Consider the following 22,694-nt stretch of genomic DNA (forward strand, 5'->3'; position numbering starts at 1 on the left):
TGCCTGGGGTTGGTCTCAGCCACTCTGGGGGTGTGTGCAGGGAGAGGTGGTGAGGGAGTGAGCAGGACTATCTATGTGCCTCTGGCCTCATCCTGAGGCTTGGGTCTGAAATTGGTGCTGCAGCGCTGGCAGGCGTGAGTGGGGCAGGAGGCGGGCAGCAGAGGAGGAGCATTGGAGGGTGGTCCTGCCATCATTCTCATTCTTCTCCCACCTCACTTCAGCCTCACTGTCACATCACCCCGTCCATTCTCTCCCTTGGAAGCCAACATCAGGGAGGCTGTGGGGCTGGCATATTGCACTACAACAGAGGCTGCTGTTCACATTTCAAACAACGTGATTGTGTCCCTGGAGCAGTGCACTGTCATGGCCCAGGAGGGTTGGGTCATAGCAGTTATTAGCTAAATGCCTACACTTCACACCAGCTCTGTTCCTCACACCTACCCGAGAAGAACAGCAATTTCACAGCAAAGGGAGCTGAGATGTAGGGAGGTTAAGTGACCTTGCCAAGGTCGCAGGCAAACACATGCTGGAGCCAGCATTCAAAATGAGATTAGTCTCACACTCAAGCGCTTGCTGTCTGCCCCCTCCCTGTGATTACATGCGCACTGTAACACCTGACATTGCCTAATGCCTTCCCCTTTTGTTAATGTCAACTGGAGCCTCATAAAGACCCTGAGTAGCCAGGATGTGTACACTTTATCTCCATGAGACAGAGAAAGGGCTGAGGTTTGGAGATGTTAAAAAGACTTGCCTAAACACCCTCAGCAAGCTAATGGAAGAGGATCTGAATCTAGATTATCTGTTCCCAGTGCAGTGAGAAGATGATCTCAGAATGAGTTCCCTGGGGGAACATTTTTTTAATCAGAATTTCATTGAGATAATTAAAGACTAATATGCAGTTGTCTTTAATAGCGAGCCCTTACACACTGTGCCCAGTTTCTCCCAAGGGCAACATTTGCAAAACTAGTACAATATCAAAACCAAGATTTGGCATCAATACAATCTATGATCTTATTCAGATTTGCCCACAATTGCACCTTGTGTGTGAGAAACTCTAAACAACTTTAACCTGTGTAGGTTCATGTATCCATCACCATAGTGGACATACTGAAAAGATCCCAAACCACAAGGATCCCTTCTGTGTGCTTTTATTTATTTATTTAGAGATAGGGTCTCTAAATAAATTTTGTCCAGGCCGGTCTCTTGGGGTGCCCAAATACCTTTTGTCCAGGTCTCACTTTTGTCCAGCACAGATGAAATGGGTGTGGTGGCTCACGCCTGTAATCTCAGCACTTCGAGAGGCTAAGGCAGGAGGATCCCTTGAGCCCAGGAGTTCGAAACAGCCTGGGCAATGTGGCAAAATCCCAGCTCTACTACAAATACAAAAATTAGCTGGGCATGGTGGTGCACAACTATAGTCCCAGCAACTCAGGAGGCTGAGGTGGGAGAATCGCTTGAGCCCAGAAGGTTGAGGCTGCAGTGAGCCTTTGTGCAGTGAAGATTTGTGCAGTGCCAAACAGATCCTGTGGAGTGGGGGTGGGCGGAGTGGACGGAAAGGGTGAGAAACTGCAGACATTGTCTTGAGTGTCACAGATGGAAATGCAGCATCCCAGGCAGTGTTGCCTGTTCAGGGGCGAGGAATGAAGTGGACGTCAGCAGGTGGCCTTGCTGCCATGTGGGTGTCACTATCTCCCCTGGCAGGGGAGGAAAGAGGCTTTTTGTTGCAGGTCGCACAGCTCATAAGGGGTGGAACTAGATTCAGCCCAGGCCTCTTTGATCTCTGTAAAACAGGGGCCAGAGCTCTTCTGAGGAAGGCAGGCTTCCCTTTGCACCTGCACTGACTTTTTTCTCTTTTTGGAGGGAGAGCAGAGACCATGTCTGACACGGAAGAGGTGGTGGAAGAGTACGAGGAGGAGTGAGTATCTGGAGCATCCTGCCTGAGTGGGGTCCCCTCCCCCCGCTGCCCTGACGCCTGGTCCAGGAGCCTCCTAGCTGTCCTAGGATTCTGGGTAGAAGTAGCTATGTGTGTTTTGGGCACCCTGGGGAGAGATATAGCCATTTCCTTTCCACTGCTGTACCCCTGGGTTGTAGATCCCAGGCAGAGCACAGGCTGAGGGACTTTGGGAAGCACAGAGGTTCAGCTCTAGGGTCTTTGGGGTCCTTGGCCAGTCCTGGCTAGGGGACTGGCCATGAACAGAGAAGCTGAGACGTTGGGTCTCCTGAAACTGACTGAGGAAGGTTCAATGACTCTCCAGAGGCCACAGAGCTGATTGTGCTCCCCAAAACCCAGCTCAGAACCCAGTGTTATCACCCCGTCTTGGATCCCTCCTCTCCCTGACAGTGCCCCACCCACAGTCCTGTCCCAGAGGGAAACCAGGGGGCGGGACACAGCCAATCCAATAACTACGGAGGATAGTGGTCACCAGGGAGGAGACAGAGGTATAGGCACAGCTCCAGCCCTCACAGAACTTACTATCTTGTTGAGATATGAAGACATAAACTGGGGGAAGAAATTAGCAAATGGGACCCGGTGTGGAGGGCGAGCTGTTGGTAGTGCAGGAGTTCTGAGGAGAGGGAGATCAGGGGCTGGAACAGTCAGGGGGCTGTGTGGAGAAGGCAGGTCCTACCTGTGTAGAATTTGGAGAGATAAGAGATTTGGGAGAGGGCAGGACTTTCTAGAAAGGGATACAGCCTGGGCAAAGATGGAAAGAGTAAGTGAGCAGAAAGCTGGTGAGACGAAGCTGGCCGGGGCGGAGGCTTGCCGAGGATGGTAGGAGGCAGCCCTGCATGAGAAGGGCAGGCCAGACTAGTGGGTGTCATCGCAAGGTGGGCAGGGCAGCGTGGACTCCACTAGCCAACAAGGGGAAAAAAAGGGGAGATTATCTTTGGGGAAAGGCCAGTGTGTGCAAGCCTGTGCGTGCATGTGTGTGCATGCATGCATGTGTACATATGTGTGCAGGCATGTGTGTTTGCATGTGCATGTGTGCGAGCTACTAACAGTGTTTCCTGTTGCTCTCAGGGAGCAGGAAGGTAAGCGTAAACGTGTGTACTCATTTGGATCAAAGACAGCCTGGTTTGAAACTGACCCACCTCTTCTCTCTTCTCTTGCTGCCTGGACTTCTCTTCTGAGCAGAAGCATCTGTTGAAGGTATGTACCTCAGGCAGATGGAGAGCCAGAAAGGGGCAGGCTCAGGAATGTGGAAATCCTGGGAGCCCTGGGAAAGCAGCTCATCTGTCCCTGCTCCTCACTCTCAGCTCAGCAAGATCCTCCAACAACGGTGCCTTCTAAAATGGGAATCAGTCCTATCTGGGTTGCTCGGGTCTTGAGGCAAACAATTTAAACCTGTCTCTTCTGTCTGTCATTTGCTTCAAACCCAGTGACCACTTTTCCCAATTATTTTGCTTCTTTTCCCTTTTATCATGGGAAATTTTAAATGCATATAAAGGTAGCAATAATAATAATAATGCTCCCCCTGCCCAATGTACCCATTACCAGCTTCAACAATCATCATCTTAGGGCCAATCTTCTTTCCTCTATACTCCGCCTTCCCCCAGTTATTTTAGAGCAGACGTCCAAAATTGTTCCCAGGCACCATGTCATTTCATGCTTCAAGATTTCGCTACACTGTATCTCTAAGAGAGAAGTACTACTTAAAAAAACATAACCACAATGCCATGATACACCCTGAAAGATTCCATTTAGTAATTTCTCAAATGCGATTGTGAGTATGAAATTGCTCAGTGATCTGAGAAGTCTTATCTCGGCATGAAGCTTTGTTATGACTCTGAGCTTGCAGAGGCCCCTCTTGCTGCTCCTATTCTGATCAGTTAACCCCTTGCCCTCCTCAGCTGGGGGTCCCACATCTCTCTGAAAGAATGCCCTCACTTTTCCTTCTTCCTGAGAGCTTGGTGCATGGAAGTGATTCAGAGGCTTCATGCCAGTCCTCCCCCTACACCCCAGGCAGGTGGACCCTGCCTTTTAGTGGCTCAGGTATCACTTCAGCCTGTGGCGTGTAGACATTAGGAGAAGGGTCTCTATGAAGGTCCAAGGGGGGAGCTCAGATGGCCCCTCCTTTGCTCCCCATGGCTCCTAGGGAAAATGGGGACCCTCCTGCACATTTAGGGCTGTTCCAGGGGTGTCTGGCCAAAGAGGAGACAGAAGAGAAAGTCACAGGAGAAACTGAAAGAGGTCACAGGCATCTTTTTTGGTTTTCAAAGAACACCAGATACTTCAGAAGCTATTGGAAATATATTTTTGAATCAAAAATCTAGCTGGTTCCAAATTCTGCTGTGTTCCCTGAACAGACTCCTGATATGGTGGCCCTTCCTTTGTTTTGGAGGATTTCCCACTTCCTTGTAACAGGTTTGGGGTGGTGGAGTTAGTGACATAGATCTCTGGATTTGGGACCAATCTGCCTGCCACACACGGTAGAATTTGGCTGTGAGTTAACAGAGTCATTCTCCACTGCACTGGGGTCTGAGCCATGTAGCATCTGCCTTGCTTGCCGTGAATAGATGAGATCCGCCTCCCACACAGCTGAGGATCTGGCTGCAAATGATCAAGAGAGAGCAACCTCTAGATGGGTGTCCGCTAAGCCTGCAGGATAGATAGTGCCAAGTGTCCTTCTTCCAGGAGAGAAATTGTTCCACTTGCTGGAACTGTTTTTTGGGCAGATATTTGTACATAGAACAACTGTTGTAGATGCAGCCTCTTTCCTTAGGGTTATAATGCTGGACCCTTCTCAGGTGGGGCAGCCTCCTCCCAAAAGGCTGGGCAAATCTCCCCTAGGGCCAGGCTCTCCAGTGAGCCTTTCTAAAGTGTGGCTTCTGGAAACTGGACATGGTTTGCAGAATACCCAAGAGCCTCATTCAGAGCAGGAACATGGGCATGCTCGTTAAGGGCAGGAAATTTGATGGGAGTGAATTATCCCCCACTCTCCGCTCTTTAGGGGCCTCTGTCTTTGTAAGAAGGAAGCCGAGGCTCTGTCATCTAGAGGCAGTGCAGTTACCACAGATAGCGTGCTCCTCCTATGCCAGGCACCTGCTGGGCGCTCTATGCGTGGTAGGTCATTCAGTCCTCACTAGGGCTGAGAAGTGAGCAGAATGATCCCCATTTTACTGATGAGGCACCTGAGGCTCAGGGAAGCAACTGAGAAGAGAGTTGCCCCTGTTGCTGGAAAGTAGTGGCTTGGGAATTGGAACGCCGGCCTAACTCCAAAGCCCACACTCTTAAAACCACTGCGCTGGGTGGCTGCTCCTGCCCTGGGCTCTCTGCTCCTAGACTAACCTGTCTCGCTTTTCCCCTCCGCTGCGGCCACTCCCTGAACCTCAGAAGAGGAAGACTGGAGAGAGGATGAAGACGGTAGTACAGCCTTTCCTTCTGTGGTGCTTTCTGCTGCCTGCTGTCCCGAGTACAGCCTGCTTGTCCAGGGGCCCTGCTCTGGGGGCTGGGGGGTGGGAGTTGGGGTCAGGGATGGAGTGGGTCAGTCGTCCCAGGGACCAGGATCACAGTTCCAAGTTGCTCATCATGCCTGACCCTCAGGGCCACTGGCTCCTCTTCCTGGTTCCTGATCCTTTCCCTGGGCTGGGCGGTGGGAGGGACCCAGGTTGGCTGGTCTCCCAAACTGCTCCAAATGTGGCCATAGAGGGGGCCTGGCATCTGGAAGCCAGCAGCGCCACTCTGCCCCTGCGCACATCCCAGTGTTCCGTGCTTGACGCTCCTTAGGAGCTGGACAGCGCCAGGCAGGGTGTCCAGGGTGTTGATTGGGGGGTCTGGGGACAAAGTCCTCTGGAGAACAGCCAGGGAGACTGGAAATAGCCAGAGCAGGAAGGACATGACGTCAGCCTTCAGATGCGCCCTGCTGATGGGGAGCACAGGACCAAGACAAGAGAGTGAGACCAGGGCGTAATTTTAGAAAGTGCGTCCTGACAGTGATATCTCAAGATGCAGTCGGTGTGCTGGGGAGATAGTAAGCTCCCCATCCTTGGGATGTGGCATGGCCACTGGGTGGGGTGGGGTATATTGTACAGAGAAGTGACATGTCAGATGAGGTGGCAGAGGTGTGAACAGGATGGCCTAAAGGTGAACCCCACAATGGCCATGTCCTTCCTCGCTAGCCCTCTGCTTTCACACCTAGAAGGATCATTTTGAGGCAAGACTCCTGCAGGGATCAAAGAAAAGGCATCTCCAGGCTTCAGAGAGGACTCAGACCTGGGAAGGGAGGACAGAGAGGATGAAGGCCGACCCTTCTCCCATGATGGTGTCTTCCTCCTGCCTGAGGCTTTTTCTTCTCCCTCTGCCAAGAGGCACCCACTTCCCAGTGCATCAGTGAACAGGCATCACAGAACACTTCCTACAGGCAGAGCCCAGGCCAGGCAGCATCCTGTCTCCCTTATCTGTGTCTGTCTGTCTACTCCAAGTGCCTGATTGAGATGGGGGCCACATCCTGCCAAACAAATGGATAAAAATAGAAAAATCTTGTCCACTTTCTGGATAGTATGAAGATCCAGATGTTGGGCGCACCATCCAGCCACACAGTCATACTCTTTTGATTTCTTTGAGATGTGGATTGAGGGTGTCTAGAGTCACTACGTTCAGGACAGGAGCTTCCGGACACCTCAGCTTAAGCAGGGCATGTTCTGTGGTGCCAGACACGGGGTGGAACTTCTGGGCTGGAAAGTTGGGGAAGGAGGTGGAGTCCTGTCATCAGAGAGGTCTCTGGGATAAGTGGGGCTAAGCTGGGTGGGAGGAGGCAGCTGACAGTCAAAACCAAGAATGGCAGCCCCCTGGCATTCACGTTGGTTGTCCCCAAATTCGTCTGGACCTGGATGTCTTGACCCCCATCCCCACTCCCCACTGCCTGTTCTCTGCTCTGGGTTCTGCCTGATAGCACGAGTGGGGCCTGCTTCTTCACTCTGTCTGCTTCACTTCTCTAGAGCAGGAGGAGGCAGCAGAAGAGGATGCTGAGGATGGGGCTGAAGCAGAGGCTGAGACCGAGGAGACCAGGGCAGAAGGTAAGTCTCTGGATGAGGGTGCAGGGACCTCAGGGGGTGGTGAGAGCCCCCAGAGCCATTCCTAGGCAGTAAGAAACCCCAGAACAGGCTTTCCCATGTGCACCTGATTCTCCTATTGGCTAAGATTCAACTGTTGATTGCCCAGTCAACAAACGTTGACTCAGCCCTTCTCTTGTGTCAGACAGAGTCTTGGGTCCAGGGGAATGTGCGTGCGAGACACAGCTCTGTGACCCCAAAAACCAACAGCGTGCATCTTAGCTAGGACTTATTTGTTGGGGAGGCTCTTGGTGGGATGGGGGGACTTGAGCTCAGAACAAGGACCTTGATTGATTTCTCGTGTTTCATTTAGAAGATGGAGAAGAAGAGGAAGCAAAGGAAGCTGAAGGTAAGGATATCAGGAGAGAGGTACAAGGGAGGCAAAGGAGCCCCTCACCGCAGCTTTGGAGGAGAATGCCCACCGTGCTCCTTCCAGGGAAGTGGGTGTACACTGAGAGGGTTTGGGAGAGGAGAGGACAGAACTTGGTGGCACTTCTGAAGTTTTAGATGTTGAGCTTTAAACTTTGCCCCTTCTCCTCCCAGAGAAGCTGCATTGGTGGCACCCAGTGGGAGAGGGGACCATTGTCCAGCCCCCTGGTCTGGACAGAGCAATGGGACCCAGAAGTCATATCTACACATGAAGCTCCTAGAGCTTAGGTGAAGTCACTTGTAGGATGTGGCATCCGTAGGATGAAATCCCAATGCATAGATGGTCATGGTGGGCCACTGCTGCAGTCATCGTCATGCTGCAGCCTTCACCAGGGTTCTAGGTGGTCCCAGTCACTTCTCCAGAGGGGAGGGGACAACCAGCTGGGGCTTGGAATCATGTCATCAGCTTCTGCCCTGTGGCTACCAGGAAGTCCAGGGGGTAACAAAGGAGGCAAAGACCTGGGAAGGGATTCTAGGGCCAGGACCCCTGGGGACCTTTCCAAAGGAATCCTCCCCACTGTGAAGCCCAAAAGAAGCAAAATTGCTTTGCCCAGAACTGATGAGTGAGAGAAGGCTTTGTGTGAAATTCCACACTGCATGAGTGTGTGCCCTGCAGAACTCTATGGGAGAGGGAGTGTGGCATCTGCAGCCCCTGCTGCCTTTATTCTCCTGGATGCTTCTGGAATCAGGCTCCCCAGTGCCGGGAGGGACTCTCTGTGCAGCTGGGGAAATGCAAATCCACAGGGGTCTAGCTCATCGAGGGTGGAGTTGGGACCACATCTGGGGCCCCCTGACCCATGGCTGTGTGCTTCTGTCTCCTCCAGATGGCCCAATGGAGGAGTCCAAACCCAAGCCCAGGTGAGTGGGATGCATCTGGGTAGAGTCAGGAGCAGAGGCTCAGGGAGAGAGGATAATGATGGAACAGGGATGCAATAGGGGCAGTGGGCATGGGCTGGGGGTTTGTTGGGCACAGACTACCACATACAGTTGTACAAGTTGTGTACTGCACAAGGATCTCTTCCTAAGGGAGTGAGGGCTGAATTCCACCCAACACTCCATCACTGATCCTGCACCCTGGCAGGGATGAGGCTATGTTCTTCTAGATGAAGTGCCCTGAACAGACATTCTCCTCTCTCACAGTATGGCCAGAACACCTTCCTCCATGGCCGAAGTGGGACCTGGGGATAAAGGGAAGCAAATTGTGGGGAGCTAAACAATGAAACCGTGCCAGCCTAGGCATGGCGGCTTCAGAGAGCTGAGAGGGGGCAGGGCAGGGCAGGGCGGCTTGGTGCCACACACGTGAAACCCACCTGGAGGTGGTGTCTGCTGGGGGGCTGGGCTATAGGGAGCATTTCCCTTTTGATGATGCCAACCCTGCCAGCAGATGGCACCTCTTCCCACTCACAGGCTCTTCCCATTTCAGTGGGGGCTTCTGAAACCAGCCCAAGACATCCCAGATCAGTTCATTTGTCCAGTGCCTTTCCCTTTCCTGGCCTCTTGTGCACTGCGGTATCTCATTTCAGCTCCACACAGCTGGGGGAAGATGGAGATACGAAGAATCCGAGAACCCCCTGGGTCTCAGTATGTGGTGGGACTAGGACCAAACTGCAAGACTCCCGGGTTCATGGCGAGTTTCTGCGGGGTCCACCAGGGGATTTGGAGTCCGACAAGCATGCCATCTTGTCACAGATTCTTGGATTCCAAGTTGTGTAGCTTTGAGCAAGTCACTCTACCTCCCTGAGCCTCAGTTCTCCCAAGTGAGATTAACAATACCTACTTCATGGGCATATCATGAGCATGAAGTGAAATGGCATATGTGAAAGAGCTTTGTGCTTTCCCAGGTGCTGAGCAAGGCTGAGGACTGCCATTGTTGACATCAGTGTTAATATCATTGTTGTGGTTGGTGGGGGCAGTGCTGGAAGATTCTCTAGGAAGGAGTAGGACCCTGTCCTGGACACTCTTAGTCCCTGGGTCCAGAATGGGGCTGATGCTCACTGACTATTCTTCTCTCCAACAGGTCGTTCATGCCCAACTTGGTGCCTCCCAAGATCCCCGATGGAGAGAGAGTGGACTTTGATGTGAGTGGTGGCTGTGGGTTGAGCAGGCCTGGGCTGGGGATAGTCCCAAGGGCCCCCAGTGACAGAGATTTTGTGACCTGGGGCTGTGGTAGGGCACAGGTGGGATGGGTGCAGCACCGGCCAGGGTGGGTGCCCGTCCATGAGTGTGGTCCTGGGTTCAGGCCACAGTTGCCCCTTCCCTGACCAGGCGCCAGACCCTGCCAGAGGTCTTCTGCATTGTGGTGGGGTGTGTCTAGCCCACCCATCTCTCCCCTGGCCTCTTTGGAGGGGCAGCCTCTGAGCCGCAGTGGTCCACCCACAGGACATCCACCGGAAGCGCATGGAGAAGGACCTGAATGAGTTGCAGGCGCTGATTGAGGCTCACTTTGAGAACAGGAAGAAGGAGGAGGAGGAGCTCGTTTCTCTGAAGGACAGGATCGTAGGTGTCCAGTCTGCCCACCTAATGTTCTCTGATGGCCCAGTCTGTCCTCCTTCCCTTTCGCGAGGCCCCACCTCCTCCAGACAGCCTTCCCTGGTGCCTCAAACCCAGCTGGGTGTGAGCTCTCCTTCAGGGGCTCTCCAGCACTCTGCACAGCTCCTGCAGCCCTGACTGGTGTCTTGGGTCCCTGCCTGCTCTCCCCAACCCAACTGGATGCTCCTTGACTGCCAGAGCTGAGTCTGATCTGTTTCAGGCCTCCCCAGGGCCTAATTCAGGCCCAGGCTGTGGACTGGTTGGTCACAGGCCTGCTGCCCCACCCCTGCCCTTGCCTCCTTTTCCCCTACAGATGAAGGGAACTTGAGTGTGACCTGCAGAATCCCACATCCTTCTCCTGCAGATCATGGAGGCTGCTTTGATTGCTTTTGTTTCTCCCCATCAAACTTGCCTTCCCACAGACATGCTGCTCTGGCTGGAGCAATGACTTGGCCATCTATCCAAGCATATGGCACAGAGCAGCTGCCAGGGCAGGGTGGGATGCAGGTGAGGGCAGAGCTCAGGAGGAGCCTGCCTGATGTTTCCCAATTGTGGAGGGCAGTCTCACCATGAGGAATGTTGGAGATGGGTCACCGCAGGTACCCTGCTGTGCATGTCCATGGAGCTGGCTGAAAGTGGAGGCCCTTGGAGGCTGGGCACCACTGCTTCAACACTCTGGGAGGAACCCCCCCAGGAATTCCCTTGCCACACCATGCAGGTTTCTGTACCTGCAATGTCACCTTCTCCCTATGCACACGTGGGTGGGCTTTGCCTCTTCGCCTTAGGAGAGACGTCGGGCAGAGCGGGCCGAACAGCAGCGCATCCGGAATGAGCGGGAGAAGGAGCGGCAGAACCGCCTGGCTGTGAGTGACCCCCAGCCCAGGCCCATGGAGACCCCCATGCTCCCAGCTCCTGCTGGGCCCCCAGACCCCTCTCTTCATCAACATGAATGAAATCAGTCAAGAGACAATATTGGCTGGGTGCGGTGGCTCACGCCTGCAATCCCAGCACTTAGGGATGCCAAGGTGGGCGGATCACCTGAGGTTGGGAGTTCGATGCTGGCCTGACCAAATGGAGAAACCCCATCTCTACTAAAAATACAAAATCAGCTGATGGTGGTAGCACATGCCTGTACTCCCAGCTACTTGGGAGGCTGAGGCACGAGAATCACTTGAACCCAGGAGGCAGAGGTTGCGGTGAGCCGAGATCACGCCACTGCACTCCAGCCTGGGCAACAAGAGCGAAACTCCATCTCAAAAAAAAAAAAAAAAAAAAAAAAAAAAATCAATATCAACCTAGGAAGTGCTGGGCATTGTCTTGGTTCTGACAATGTATCAGCAAACAAGAGAGAAATGCCTGGGTCCTTATGAACATGTTATTTTATAACACTCTCCAGCCCTCATCCCTTCCCCAGTGCAGACTTCGTGGGAACTGAAGGCCCTGTAGCTTTCTTCCTTGCAGCTGCTGAAGGCATTTCCAGAGCAACAGGTCTTCCAGGGGCACTCCCAGCTTGAGGGGGTGACGAGACCTCACATTTGGGGATCAAGACCTCATTCATTCACACAGTCATTTCTCAGTCAGTGGACTCCTGTGGGCCAACCCTGTGCTGGGAGCTACCCCCTCAGAAAGCTCCTTGCCCAGCGGACAGAAAGCTGAGCTCACCCATAAAGACCATAAGCTTCAGCCCAGAATCGGGGTTTCCCGTCCTTTCCCCTAATTTGCTTTCTTCCTCCTTGCTGTAAATCAGGAAGAGAGGGCTCGACGAGAGGAGGAGGAGAACAGGAGGAAGGCTGAGGATGAGGCCCGGAAGAAGAAGGCTTTGTCCAACATGATGCATTTTGGGGGTTACATCCAGAAGGTAGGTGGGGAGCAGCAGGGGTCGCCAGGAGGTCCTGGTATAGCCCTGAGGAATGAGGTGTCCACTGCAGCAGGTAGACTTTAGGTCAGATCCCAGGAAGAGATTCCCAGCTGTTGTGGGTGGGAGACTGAGGTCTCCTCATGCCCAGCCCCTGAGCTGGTTTTCAGCCTGACCGTGGCTTGCACTAGGAGGGGCCTACTGGGATAGGGGCTACAGGCAGAGCCTGGGGCACCAGTGGCGTTCCCCATGCCTGGCCCCAGCAGTGCTCAGGATCCCTCAAGGAGGCTGGGTGTAGCTGGAAGAGCCTTGTGCCTACAGTCAGAGCTCTAGTTGGAGACCCAACTCTGCCACATACAGTTGTGTGAGCTTTTGTAACCTCTGAGCCTCAGTTTCCTTAACTGGCACTTGTATTGTCTGCCTTGATGCTTTGAGAAGCCCAGATGAGCTACCATGGAAAGTGTCTATGTGCCGCACAGATGTGAGGTGGTTTGTTCCTGGAAACTGACTCAATCCCTAACTTTTGGGCCCCATTCCTCCTAGATCCTCCAGTCTCAAGGGAGGAGGGGTATGTGAAATTTATTTTCTCTGGGTAGGGAAGGAATCAAAACATTTTCTTAGATTTCCAGCTTAGTCCCCAGCTCAGAACTAGGCCACCCCCTGCCTCTGTCCCCATGGTGACCACACCAGCCAAGACTTTGGCATCAAAGTCTATCAAACAGCCCCTGCTGTAACCCCCAGACCCACGTCCTAGTAAACCCGGCTGCCTACAGCGAGTGTCTGAATCTTCTCTTCCGTGTCTCTTTGCCTTTGTCTTCCCGCCTTCTCTCTGTGTCTCTGTTGCCGTCTTGGTCTTTTTCTCTGGGCCTCTCTCTCATGGTTTCCCGGTTTAGCAGGCCCAGGTGGGTACCAAAAACCTCACGCGTTCTTCCTCCCCATAGTTTTGGGGAGCTCCCTGGGAGGGAAAGGCGCCTTGCTGGAGGGGAGGAGTGAAGAGATTGGGCTGGCTAGGGACGGGGGGAAGCTGGTGAGAAGTGGAAGAGATTAGTTAGGCAAAGAAGGAAGAGGCTGACGTGATCCTCCTTGCCCCGCCTCAGTTTCCCCAGGGAATGCATGTAGTTGGTAGTGTGGGGTGTGGCAGGAAGACGAGCATAAGAACCTGGCCCTCCTACAGGCCTTGCTCCACCCCCACGGGGTTTGGGGAGGGTTAGCGGACAGGGAGGGGGGCAATCTGGTCAGTGTTCTCTGCTTTCCACACCCTTCAGACAGAGCGGAAAAGTGGGAAGAGGCAGACCGAGCGGGAAAAGAAGAAGAAGATTCTGGCTGAGAGGAGGAAGGTGCTGGCCATCGACCACCTGAATGAAGATCAGCTGAGGTGGGGGCTGGGAGGAGGGGTCCTGGGGCACTGCCCGCATCTGCTCCGGGAGGGGTCAGGCTGAGGACACTTCTTGTATGAGCCACCAGAGGGCGTGACTGCCTCACATATTTTCCCACAGCAAATTTGGTGGGACCAGAGCTGGGCTCCAGCAGGTGGGGCCAGCTCCTTTCTGGGCTTTGTTGATGGGCAAAGAGAACTGAGCAGGTGCCCCACCTCTCTGAGCTTCATCTTACCCACCTGCACACGGGTGTCAGTACAGGGGATTGAACTAGATGCTCTCCTGCGCCAGAAGGGCTTCTCCTGCTCCCCGTTTGTTCTTGGAACTTTGCCCTGGCAGCCCCTGGTGTCCATTCCTGAGCACTGGGTGCTGCCGTCTGGTCCCCAGGCTGGGTCAGGCCCAGGGGGTGGGCTGGGGTACCCTTGGCAGGCCTGGAGGTGGCAAGGAGGGCTGGAACCCTGGGGGGTGGGCCGGGACCAGGACGGAGGCCCAGGAGGGCCCTTCCTTACTGGCCCTCATCCCATTCCCACCCTTGCCTGCGCAGGGAGAAGGCCAAGGAGCTGTGGCAGAGCATCCATAACTTGGAGGCAGAGAAGTTCGACTTGCAGGAGAAGTTCAAGCAGCAGAAATACGAGGTGGGCTGCCATGCTGTCCCCGCCCAGCGTCTCCATCTCACGCTCCTCCTGGTTCACTGCGTCCCATAATACTGCTGCAGGTCCCTGGGTCCCTGTCCCTATCACCCACCAGCCCCCTTCAGCTCCTGCATCTGCCCCTGCTGCCTGGCCTTCAGCAGTGTGCCATGTCCACCACGTTGACAACTGCTTGCTGGAAGTGTCTGAGAGCTTGCGGGTGCTGAGCAGAGACACTTTCCTGGGGTTCCAAACCTGGGGGTGTCTAACATGTCAAGGCAGCAGCTCAGTGATCTGAGCTGGATACAAGGACCAGGATGCACCAAGCCAGGACCCCCAGTGGAGGGGGAGGGCTGCCCTCAGAGAGGTGCTTCTCCCCATGTACACCCAAGGCCCTGGTGTGGGCACAGTTAGGCTGAGCTTCAAGCCCACAGTCTTTCAGTGTCCTATGTGCACTAATGAGGGTCCTAGGCGAACACACACCAGGCAAGGAAATGGCTTAGAGGACATGGATGCTACATCCCTGAGCTCAGACCTGGGTACCAGCCCTTCCCTACGCAGCCCCCCAACCCCGGCCCTGGGGCGCCTTTGCTGACTAAGGGAAGAATTCAGCTTCCCCTGGAGGGTCTCCTCTGCTGCTCCTGCCAAACCACTCCTCCCTGGGCAAGAAGCCCTTCCCTGGGCAGGCTCAGGCCCCAGTGGCTACAGGGCACTCCCACCTCCCAATACGGAGAGAGGCTGTATTGCCTGGTGACAATGGCATGGACTTTGGAGCCATAATGCCTGACCTGTGCCCCTCACTGGCTGTGTGACGTTGGGTGAGTTAGTCTACTCTTCCTTGCCTCCATTTCCACAGGTAACACTACGATCTACTTCACAGGGTGATTGTGAGGGTTACAGAGATAATACTAATTATTGTTATTACTATAGTGTTCCAACCACTGTTCCCAGCATGTCCCATGTATTAACTTATTATGCCCTCATAGCAGTCCTATGGGTTCATATCTGGGAAGGTGCTCAGGACAGAGCCTGGCACCCACTAAATGCTCAGCAGGTGTCAGCCATTGTTATGGCCTCTCTAGGCCTGCGTCTTCCACTTTTTTCTTTTTTTTTTTTGGTTCCACACTGAACTCTGTACTGGCCAACAGGACACAGATTTGCCAAACTTTGGGGCAGCGCCCTGCAGGGGTGGTGCATGGGGATGCTACCCCTCAAAGGGCACAGCTTCTGGGATGGTGGACAGCTGGGTTGGGGAGCCCCAGAGGGGTCTTGGGCTGGGCTGCTAGGAGGGCTCCATGACACAGCCTCCAGCTTTGTGCCCAGCTCTCAGAGGCCCTCCTTATGGGACTCTCATCCTGAACCTACTATGGCCCTGGAACCCCACAGTGAGAGGCCCATGAGGCATCCTGGAAGCTGCTCCTTGGCTTCTGCCTGTGGCACATGGGCCCCTCCTAACCCCTGACTATCCTAACTCCTCCTACTCTTCGATGCTCCTCCTTCTACTGCACCACTGCACTCAGCCCCCTTCTCCCCATCCCCAGGCCACCTGGGACCTGAGCCAATCAGCTTCAGTGTTGCTCTTTGTCTTTCCCACTTTTCTTGCAGATCAATGTTCTCCGAAACAGGATCAACGATAACCAGAAAGTGTAAGTGTCTGAGGTCATCCTCGCTTAGCCCACCGCCTGTCCCCTCCTTCCCTACGTTCCAGCCATCCCATTACTCCTTGGAGCGCACCAGGCTCCCAGGCTTTCCTCCTCTGCTTCAGCCCACAGGTTTCCTTCTCTGGGTCCTCCAGGGCCTCGTGCTTCTCTCCCTGTGGCCTCTGATTGCTGGTGGGTGTGGGATATGGAGCAGAGAAGCCTCCCTCCAGCTTCAGGCTGCTGCCCTATTCTGCCCCTGGAGGCAGCTCCAGGCTGCTCCTCTCACCTTTGGCACCCCCATCCTACCCAAGCCCCATGGTGACCTGCTACCCTGCCTGTGTCTCCATGTCACTGGGTCCTGCTTCCCCTGCAGCTCCAAGACCCGCGGGAAGGCCAAAGTCACCGGGCGCTGGAAGTAGGGCCCAGCCTCCTTCACCAAAGATCTGCTCCTCGATCACACCTGTCTCCGGCCTGCACTCCCCCAGTTCCTGGGTCCTCCTGGGCTCCCTGGACAGCTCCTGTTTGGAAATGGGGAGCTGGTCTAGGTGGGAGCCACCCCTCCTGCCTGCCCCCACACCCACTTCACGCCCATAATAAAAAGCCACCACACACTGACTGGCATTTCTGTCACTTCCCCTTCAGAGAGAGAGAAACTGAGGTGAGACCTTGGTCTCACAGGCCCCCGGCATCTGCCAGGCTCGGAGGAGCTTTCCCCTGTCTGGTCCCCCTGCTTGCCTCCAGCTGGGGAGAGGGTGGAGGGCCCAGGTACAGCCCAGGAAGCAAGAGCAGTGGAAAGGACTTCTGATCATATCTCCTGGAAGTCACCAAAACAGCACATGGGAAAAATGCTGTTGAGGGGGACAGAGCATTCCCTGTGTGAGTCACTCACTGGAGAACAATGCAGGCCTCTTTGGATGGTTCCCATTCTCTTTCTCCTCCTAGCCAGGGCCCTAGGAACCAGGTGTCTGAGGGACAGGTAGCTCTTGAGGAAGGAAGGAAGGCCGGTTTTATTGGGCAGCCATTCAGGTCTGAGTTGTTAAGAGGTGTGGGTTAATCTGGGTGCCTCAGTTTCCCCCTCCCATGATCTGCACATCCTCGAGGGCTTAAACCACAGGGTCCTAAGCTGAAGAGGACAGCTTGGTGGCATGGATTTCAGTTGGCAGAAAGACAAGGAAATGATGAGAGGGCACCATCCTCCTCTCCAGAGGAAAGCCTGAGAGGACACATGCTCTTGACCCTTCATCCCTTTGCTAGGCATGGAATTTCTCCCAATTCCTGATTCCTTCCCTTGGCTCCCACTTGCCACCCATCAGCAAGTGCCTGATGAGCTGTGTCTGGAAAGGCTTCCTGTGGTCTCCCAGCCAGAGCGAATCCACTTCTGCTTGCTAGAGCATGTGATGTCACAGCTATGCCACCCAATGCCACACTCTGTTAGACTCGTCTCTTCCTGCAGGCGTGGCTCTCATGCTCCCAGGAGAAAATGCAGACCTGTTATCCAGTGCTGTATGCCAAGCACTGGGATCCATGTGGTGAGAGATGAAGAGGAAATGGTCCTTGGGCCACAAGGAGGGTCTTAGCCTGGGGTCTTGGCCTCATTTCTTATTCATTCATTCATTCAATCATTCAAATACCTCCTGAGCACCAACTATACGCTAGACACTGTGCTGGGTGTGGGGTGCTGTGATTTAAGCCAGCACATTCCTCATGGAGCTCACAGAGCTCACATCCAGCAGCAGGGGAACAGCAAGCAGAGGTCCCAGCCTTGGGTGACAGAGGAGGATGGGGGGTGCGATGCTGGGGAGATGCATAGCCCTGGCAGGTGGGAAGGCTTTCTGAAGGAAAGAGTGTCTAGGCCAAGTGCCAGAGGGTGAGGAGGGGAAAATCAAGGGGAAGAGGTTGGGGGTGAGGCTGGGAACGGCACATAGAAAGTTCGAGAAGCAAGAGCCAGCATAGTGTGTTTGAAGGGATACAGTTATTAACAGAATCCAAGCATCTTCTGGTGGGGACAAGAAGGCTCCATCATAAGTGCCCCCACAATGGACAGGGAGGCGGGATATAGGCCTCAGGCCCAAGGAGGGCTCTCACCATGGGCTCTGGGAGACCCACTGGTAGCTCCTGGCATGTGCCAGCCCTACTCTCCCAGTTTGCCAGATAGGACAGCTGGGGCAGTGTCCTAGCCCCTCTCCCCATAAAGAGGCATTGCACCCCACCCCCACCTGCCGCCTTGGCTCTACCTCCTATGCCTCAGTGTCTCCTTGGAGCAACAAGAGGTCACGATGGGTCCTGTGTCTGGGGCCCTGTCTCCCGCTCCCCCTCTCCCAGCAGGGTCCTTGTGATCATTTCTCTAGTACAGCGGTCCCCAACCTTTTTGGCACCAAGGACCATTTTCTTGGAAGACTATTTTTCCATGGACAGGGGTGGGGTGGGGAGGAAGAGTAGGGGTGGGTGGGTGGGGGTGGTTTCAGGATGAAACTGTTTCACTTCGGATCGTCAGGTAATAGATTCTCCTAAGGAGCCTGCACCCTAGATCCCTCACATGCACAGTTCACAGTAGGATTCGCACTCCTATGAGAATCTAATGCTGCTGCCGATCTGACAGGAGGCGGAGCTCAGGCGGTCATGCTCACTCACCCACAGCTCACCTCCTGCTCTGCAGCCTGGTTCTTAATAGGCCAAATACTGGTACGGTCCGGTCCGCAGTGCAGAAGTTGGGGACCCCTGCTCTAGTAGATGTGGTCTCTCTTTTAAAAATTGTGCCCAGGCCGGGTGCGGTGGCTCATGCCTGTAATCCCAGCACTTTGGAAGGCCGAGGCAGGTGGATCATGAGATCAGGAGATCGACACCATCCTGGGCAATATGGTGAAACCCCTTTTCTACTTAAAAAAAAAAAAAAAAAAAAAAACCGGGCATGGTGGTGCGCGCCTGTAGTAGGGCTCACGAGGCGGAGGCAGGGGAGTTGCTTGAACCCGGGAGGTGGAGGTTGCAGTGAGCCGAGATTGTGCCACTGCACTCCAGCCTGGCGACAGAACGAGACTCCGTCTCGAAAAAAAACATTGTGCCCAGAGGTGGGCACAGAAGACACCTTGTCCTCTGACTCTGCCCCCATGGGAGCCTCACTCAGTTGAGGTCACCATCCGTCATCTTAAGAGGAACACCACAGGTTAACCCAAGTGCTGTCTCTAGGCAGGAGATCTGCAGACACCTGGTCTGCATGGAACCTGGAGCACTAGTCCATAAGTGGAGCCTGGGAAGGGGACCTTGTCCTATCCCAGGACAGAGGAGAGAGCAAGTGAGTGCTGGGGTGCAGGGGCACACCTGGTCCATCAGCCCAGTGCAGGGAGTCCTGCCAATTTCAAAAGGCAAGGGTGGGGGCTTCAGGCCAAGTGGTCCTGTGCTCTCCCTATGGTGTTCCTAGGGAACAGGAAGATCATGGATGAGTGCACAGAACACACTGAGATAGCTTCATAGATAGGGTCTCCACACGCCCTCCTCAGTTCACCTGCCACTTCCATCACTCTTGTGCTTATGATGGTCCTGAACCAAACACTGAAGGTGCAGCAGTGGCCAAGAGCTGGCCTGGGACTCCTGACCACTGAGGAGCTGGATGTAGCGGGGTGAGTTGACGCCCACCCAGACACCCTGACCCCCAGTGTCCCCACTGTCCCCTGCAGGGACCTCCCTCTATGCCCCTCAGATTCCATCTCACTCTACTTTCAATCCATGACCCATTGCCTTGTGGGCCTCTCAGCATCCTGTGTACACCAAACGCTCAGGGAAAATTACTTGCAGGCTCTTCTCAGCCCTGAGTCAGAGGTGAAGACTCTTCTGCTGTCCTGTCATCAGATTCGTTCTCCAAACAAGCTCTCATCCCGGGCAGAGCTCGTTCATGTGATGCCCACTTTAGAGGTAGAGCTGGGAGAGAACAAGGTGTTCCCCCAGGGCTCCCTCGCCTGGGAATACATCTCCTCCAGCTGGAGCCCCCATGCTCTGAAGCTAGAGCCTCACTTTCTCCCATCAAACTCTGGCTCTGCCCCTTCTCAGCTCTGGGATTTTGGTCAAATTCCTTACCTTCTCTGTGCTCAAGTTCCCCTATCTAGACAATGGGGATTGTTATGAAGGCTAAATGAAATAAACATGCAGTAACAGTGTTTAGTGCATAGTGTGTAATCAGCACGAGCCACTGCTACTGCCTTCTGGATGAGAACACGTTATCAGCCTTTCTCAAGGGCTCAAAGTCTGCAGAAGAGTTCATCCATGCTGGGTCTGGGCTGGCCCCTCCTTGCCTGTGTGGTTTTAGGGAACTCTTCAATGGCTCCTCTTTCCTCCTGGATTCCACGGCCTGGCCTTCTCCCTGACCAGATAGACCACCAGGGGTTGGGGGTGGGCAGGAGTTGCTGCTACGGCTGTCCCTCCTGGCAGGTGGTTCAGCCTGTGCCACTATCTGGATGGAGGTGCCAGAACTTGTTCCCAAGTCAGGCTCCACTCCCCACTCTGCAGCTTGATTTCTGGGAAAGGTGGGGCAGGGCCTGAGCTTCCAGGGAACCCGCCCTGGTTGAGGGGAACAGCTGGGCTCGGGGATATGTCCCAGGGCCAGGCTCTTCAATAGGCTCCTCTTGGGCATGGGGCAGGCTGGGGTTCAGGGGAGACTAGGCTGGACCCCATGTTCCCACAGTGTAGCCGCGGATGCTCACTTGCCTCTCTGGGCTTGGCTTCTCCTCTGAAAGCCCAGTCTGCCCTGTCATCCCTACCAGGAGGAAGACTAAGTGTGAATTTGGGGAAAATGCTGCTGATCTGGGTCAGCTCATCTTCTCCCCCTGCACACATACCCTTCATGTGTTTCTCGCTCTGCCACCCATGCAGGCACTGGGCCAGCTACCTTACACCTGTTCTCTCCAGCCAACCATCCACAGTCCCCAGATCACACCACATGTTGCAGATGAGGAAACTGAGGTACAGGGAGTTTAGGCAACATGCCAAGGGCCATTCAGTTAGTAAGTGGCAAAGCTGGGATTTGAACCCAGGTCTATGTGACACCAGAGCCAGGATTCTTCCCAACATGTGGATCTTGTAGATTGAGGAGCACCCCAAATCTCCCCAGACTGCAGTGCTTGGGCCAGAATCAGAGCCTCCCGTGAGCTGGCTGGGGGTGAGGGCACAGGGCATTAGTCCAGGAGCTCGACTCTCTCTGCTCCCCTCCAGCTGCCCACCTGGGACCTGACAGGAGGAGATGTGCTATGTCCAGCACGTGGAGGCGGCCTCTGGAGGGAACAGTAGAGGTGGGGTTGAGTGGGGCTTTACCCAGGGTGCGAGAGAATTGTCAGCCATCCTCCTCCTTCTTGGGAGTAATTACACCCTGTACCTGTGTCCCAGAGTAGTTGGGGGGATCTGTGTGTGATGGAAGCACTTGTCATTACCTTGTCTGTGGGTTACCCCTCAACTCTGCAAAGACAGTGAGTAAACCTCACGGTGGGTAGAGTCCTGGGTCTAGATACCAGCAGGGCCTATCTGGCTGTTGTTGGAGGTGGCAGAGGTGCTTTAGGGACCCTCTGCAGTCTACCTCCAGCCTTACTGCAGTCTACTTTTCAGCCAAATGGAGCCAGCTACTTTTGTTTCTCCAACATGTCCTATGGTCTCCCACCTCTGCATGGCTTTTTCTTGCCCTTCTTTCTCTCTCTGCCTATCCAATTGCCCTTCCCCTTCCTCAGGGCCTTGGTGAAGTCCCTGTTTCTCTAAGAAGCCTTTGGGACTCCCTCTTGAGCACCTGTGGCTTCCTGAGCACCAGCGATGCCTCTGGTGCTGCCTTGAGAGCTGCACATTGAAGGCCCATTCACTCTGGGCCTCCTGTGACTCACAGAAACCAGGACTGGGTGCCCAGCCCAGGCCTCCCTGCCTGGCACTGATCCCAGGGCTTCAGCCCTACCCACCTGCTCATCCCAGGTTCTCAGCTCCCACCTCAGCATCTACAGGAATTTAAATTGTTCTCAAATGAAGACTCAGGAGAAAAATGTTTCCATACTTGTGCAGAGCGCCCTGACCTGGGGCGGGGGTTGGGGGCAGTAGCCCCAGCTCCGCCCTGTGGCCCTGCCCTCAGTGCTGGCCTTGGCCACACTGGCCACACCTGCAGCACACCCCAATCCCAAAGCAGTTTTCCCTGTCAAGTCAGGCCTGAGCAATGCAAAACTGAAGAAGCCTGGGGCTAGGCTGGGGCTGCTCTTCAGGAAAGCGGTGGGCGGAGTGGGAGAGGTAGTGTGATTCCCAGGCTGAGAGGTACTGAGATTGTGCTGGGCTTGCTAAATGTAGGACAGGGAGACCTGTTTAGGATGAGCTGCCTCACCCCGTCCTCTCCCCACCCATCTGTACCCTGCCAATTCCCAGAAGATGATGCCAGCTAGGAATGCAGGCTGGTGAAGATAAAGGGAGAAGGTCACTTCACTTCTACTTGGGGCAATGGACAAAGCAGTTTTTCCCTCTGAACTTCACACAGAGACCCCTCTGGCCCCACATCTCCCACCTGTTCAGGCCCAGGTGATGTGGTGAGCAGTGGTTTCTGCTGGGAGACGCTTGACATAATTTATAAGCCAGGTACATGATAATACTAACAAATGATTTTTGCCTCCATATACGAGGCACCTATCATGTGCCATATACTATGTTATGTAATTCATGTGCACTCTCTAATTACAGTAACATGCAAAAAGAGGACCTATATAATAACTCCATTTTATACACAAGGAAACTGAGGCTCAGAGAAGTTGGGTGACTCATCCAAGGTCATACAGGGCAGGATCCTGATTACTGTATTTTTATTACAATGTTAAAATTATGTGAATGGTACACTTTCTACCAAATTAAGTCAGGCATCTGATAGAAACAAAGAAAAGCATAATTTCAAGAAGTCCCTTCTGTATTTTAGCCAACAAATATTTGAATAATTTCTGATTATATAATGCAAAGTATGTGTGCATCAATCCTTATCATAGAAAAACTCGTGTGAAATAATGTTCAAATTTGTCTATTGCAAAAATTTGATCACTCACCTGGGAAATCCAGAATTAGGAATGTAAGATCTTACTACGGGCCCTTGTTCATATAAAGTGGCTTGTGAATTCACATAGCCCTCGTCCCACTCAGTTGCGGTTGTTGGTCTCCTAATCTCTCCCCTACATCTAGCTTGGGCACTTCTTGG

At 54.0% G+C, this 22,694-nt stretch overlaps 2 protein-coding genes across 6 annotated transcripts in view; both read left to right on the forward strand.

The window, feature by feature from the left end:
* The first annotated feature begins 2,747 nt into the window (after window positions 1-2,747).
* TMEM9 (transmembrane protein 9) overlaps window positions 2,748-22,694 on the forward strand; it is a 229,527-nt gene continuing 209,580 nt past the window's right edge. Inside the window, exon 1 of the mRNA XM_050764602.1 lies at window positions 2,748-2,751. The gene's annotated coding sequence lies outside the window, so the exon portion shown is untranslated. The remainder of the gene's footprint in view (window positions 2,752-22,694) is intronic.
* Window positions 3,126-16,123, forward strand: TNNT2 (troponin T2, cardiac type). 5 transcript variants are annotated; one of them, XM_050764468.1, is made up of 13 exons: window positions 5,333-5,362; window positions 6,937-7,014; window positions 7,364-7,399; window positions 8,304-8,337; window positions 9,497-9,557; window positions 9,859-9,975; window positions 10,794-10,871; window positions 11,756-11,866; window positions 12,757-12,765; window positions 13,129-13,238; window positions 13,784-13,874; window positions 15,474-15,514; window positions 15,882-16,123. In XM_050764468.1, the coding sequence occupies exons 4-13, from the start codon at window positions 8,312-8,314 to the stop codon at window positions 15,925-15,927; spliced, it is 690 nt and encodes a 229-aa protein (XP_050620425.1). In that variant the 5' UTR covers window positions 5,333-5,362; window positions 6,937-7,014; window positions 7,364-7,399; window positions 8,304-8,311; the 3' UTR covers window positions 15,928-16,123. The 5 variants fall into 5 exon arrangements, 2 of the variants coding, with proteins under 2 accessions (XP_050620425.1, XP_050620435.1); XM_050764478.1 differs by lacking the exon at window positions 12,757-12,765; XR_007720319.1 differs by lacking the exons at window positions 13,784-13,874; window positions 15,474-15,514; window positions 15,882-16,123 and adding an exon at window positions 3,126-3,148 and having other exon boundaries at window positions 6,942-7,014; window positions 7,367-7,399; window positions 11,756-12,765; window positions 13,129-13,219.

This window comes from Macaca thibetana, chromosome 1 (assembly GCF_024542745.1).
Source record: "Macaca thibetana thibetana isolate TM-01 chromosome 1, ASM2454274v1, whole genome shotgun sequence".
NCBI lineage: Eukaryota > Metazoa > Chordata > Mammalia > Primates > Cercopithecidae > Macaca > Macaca thibetana.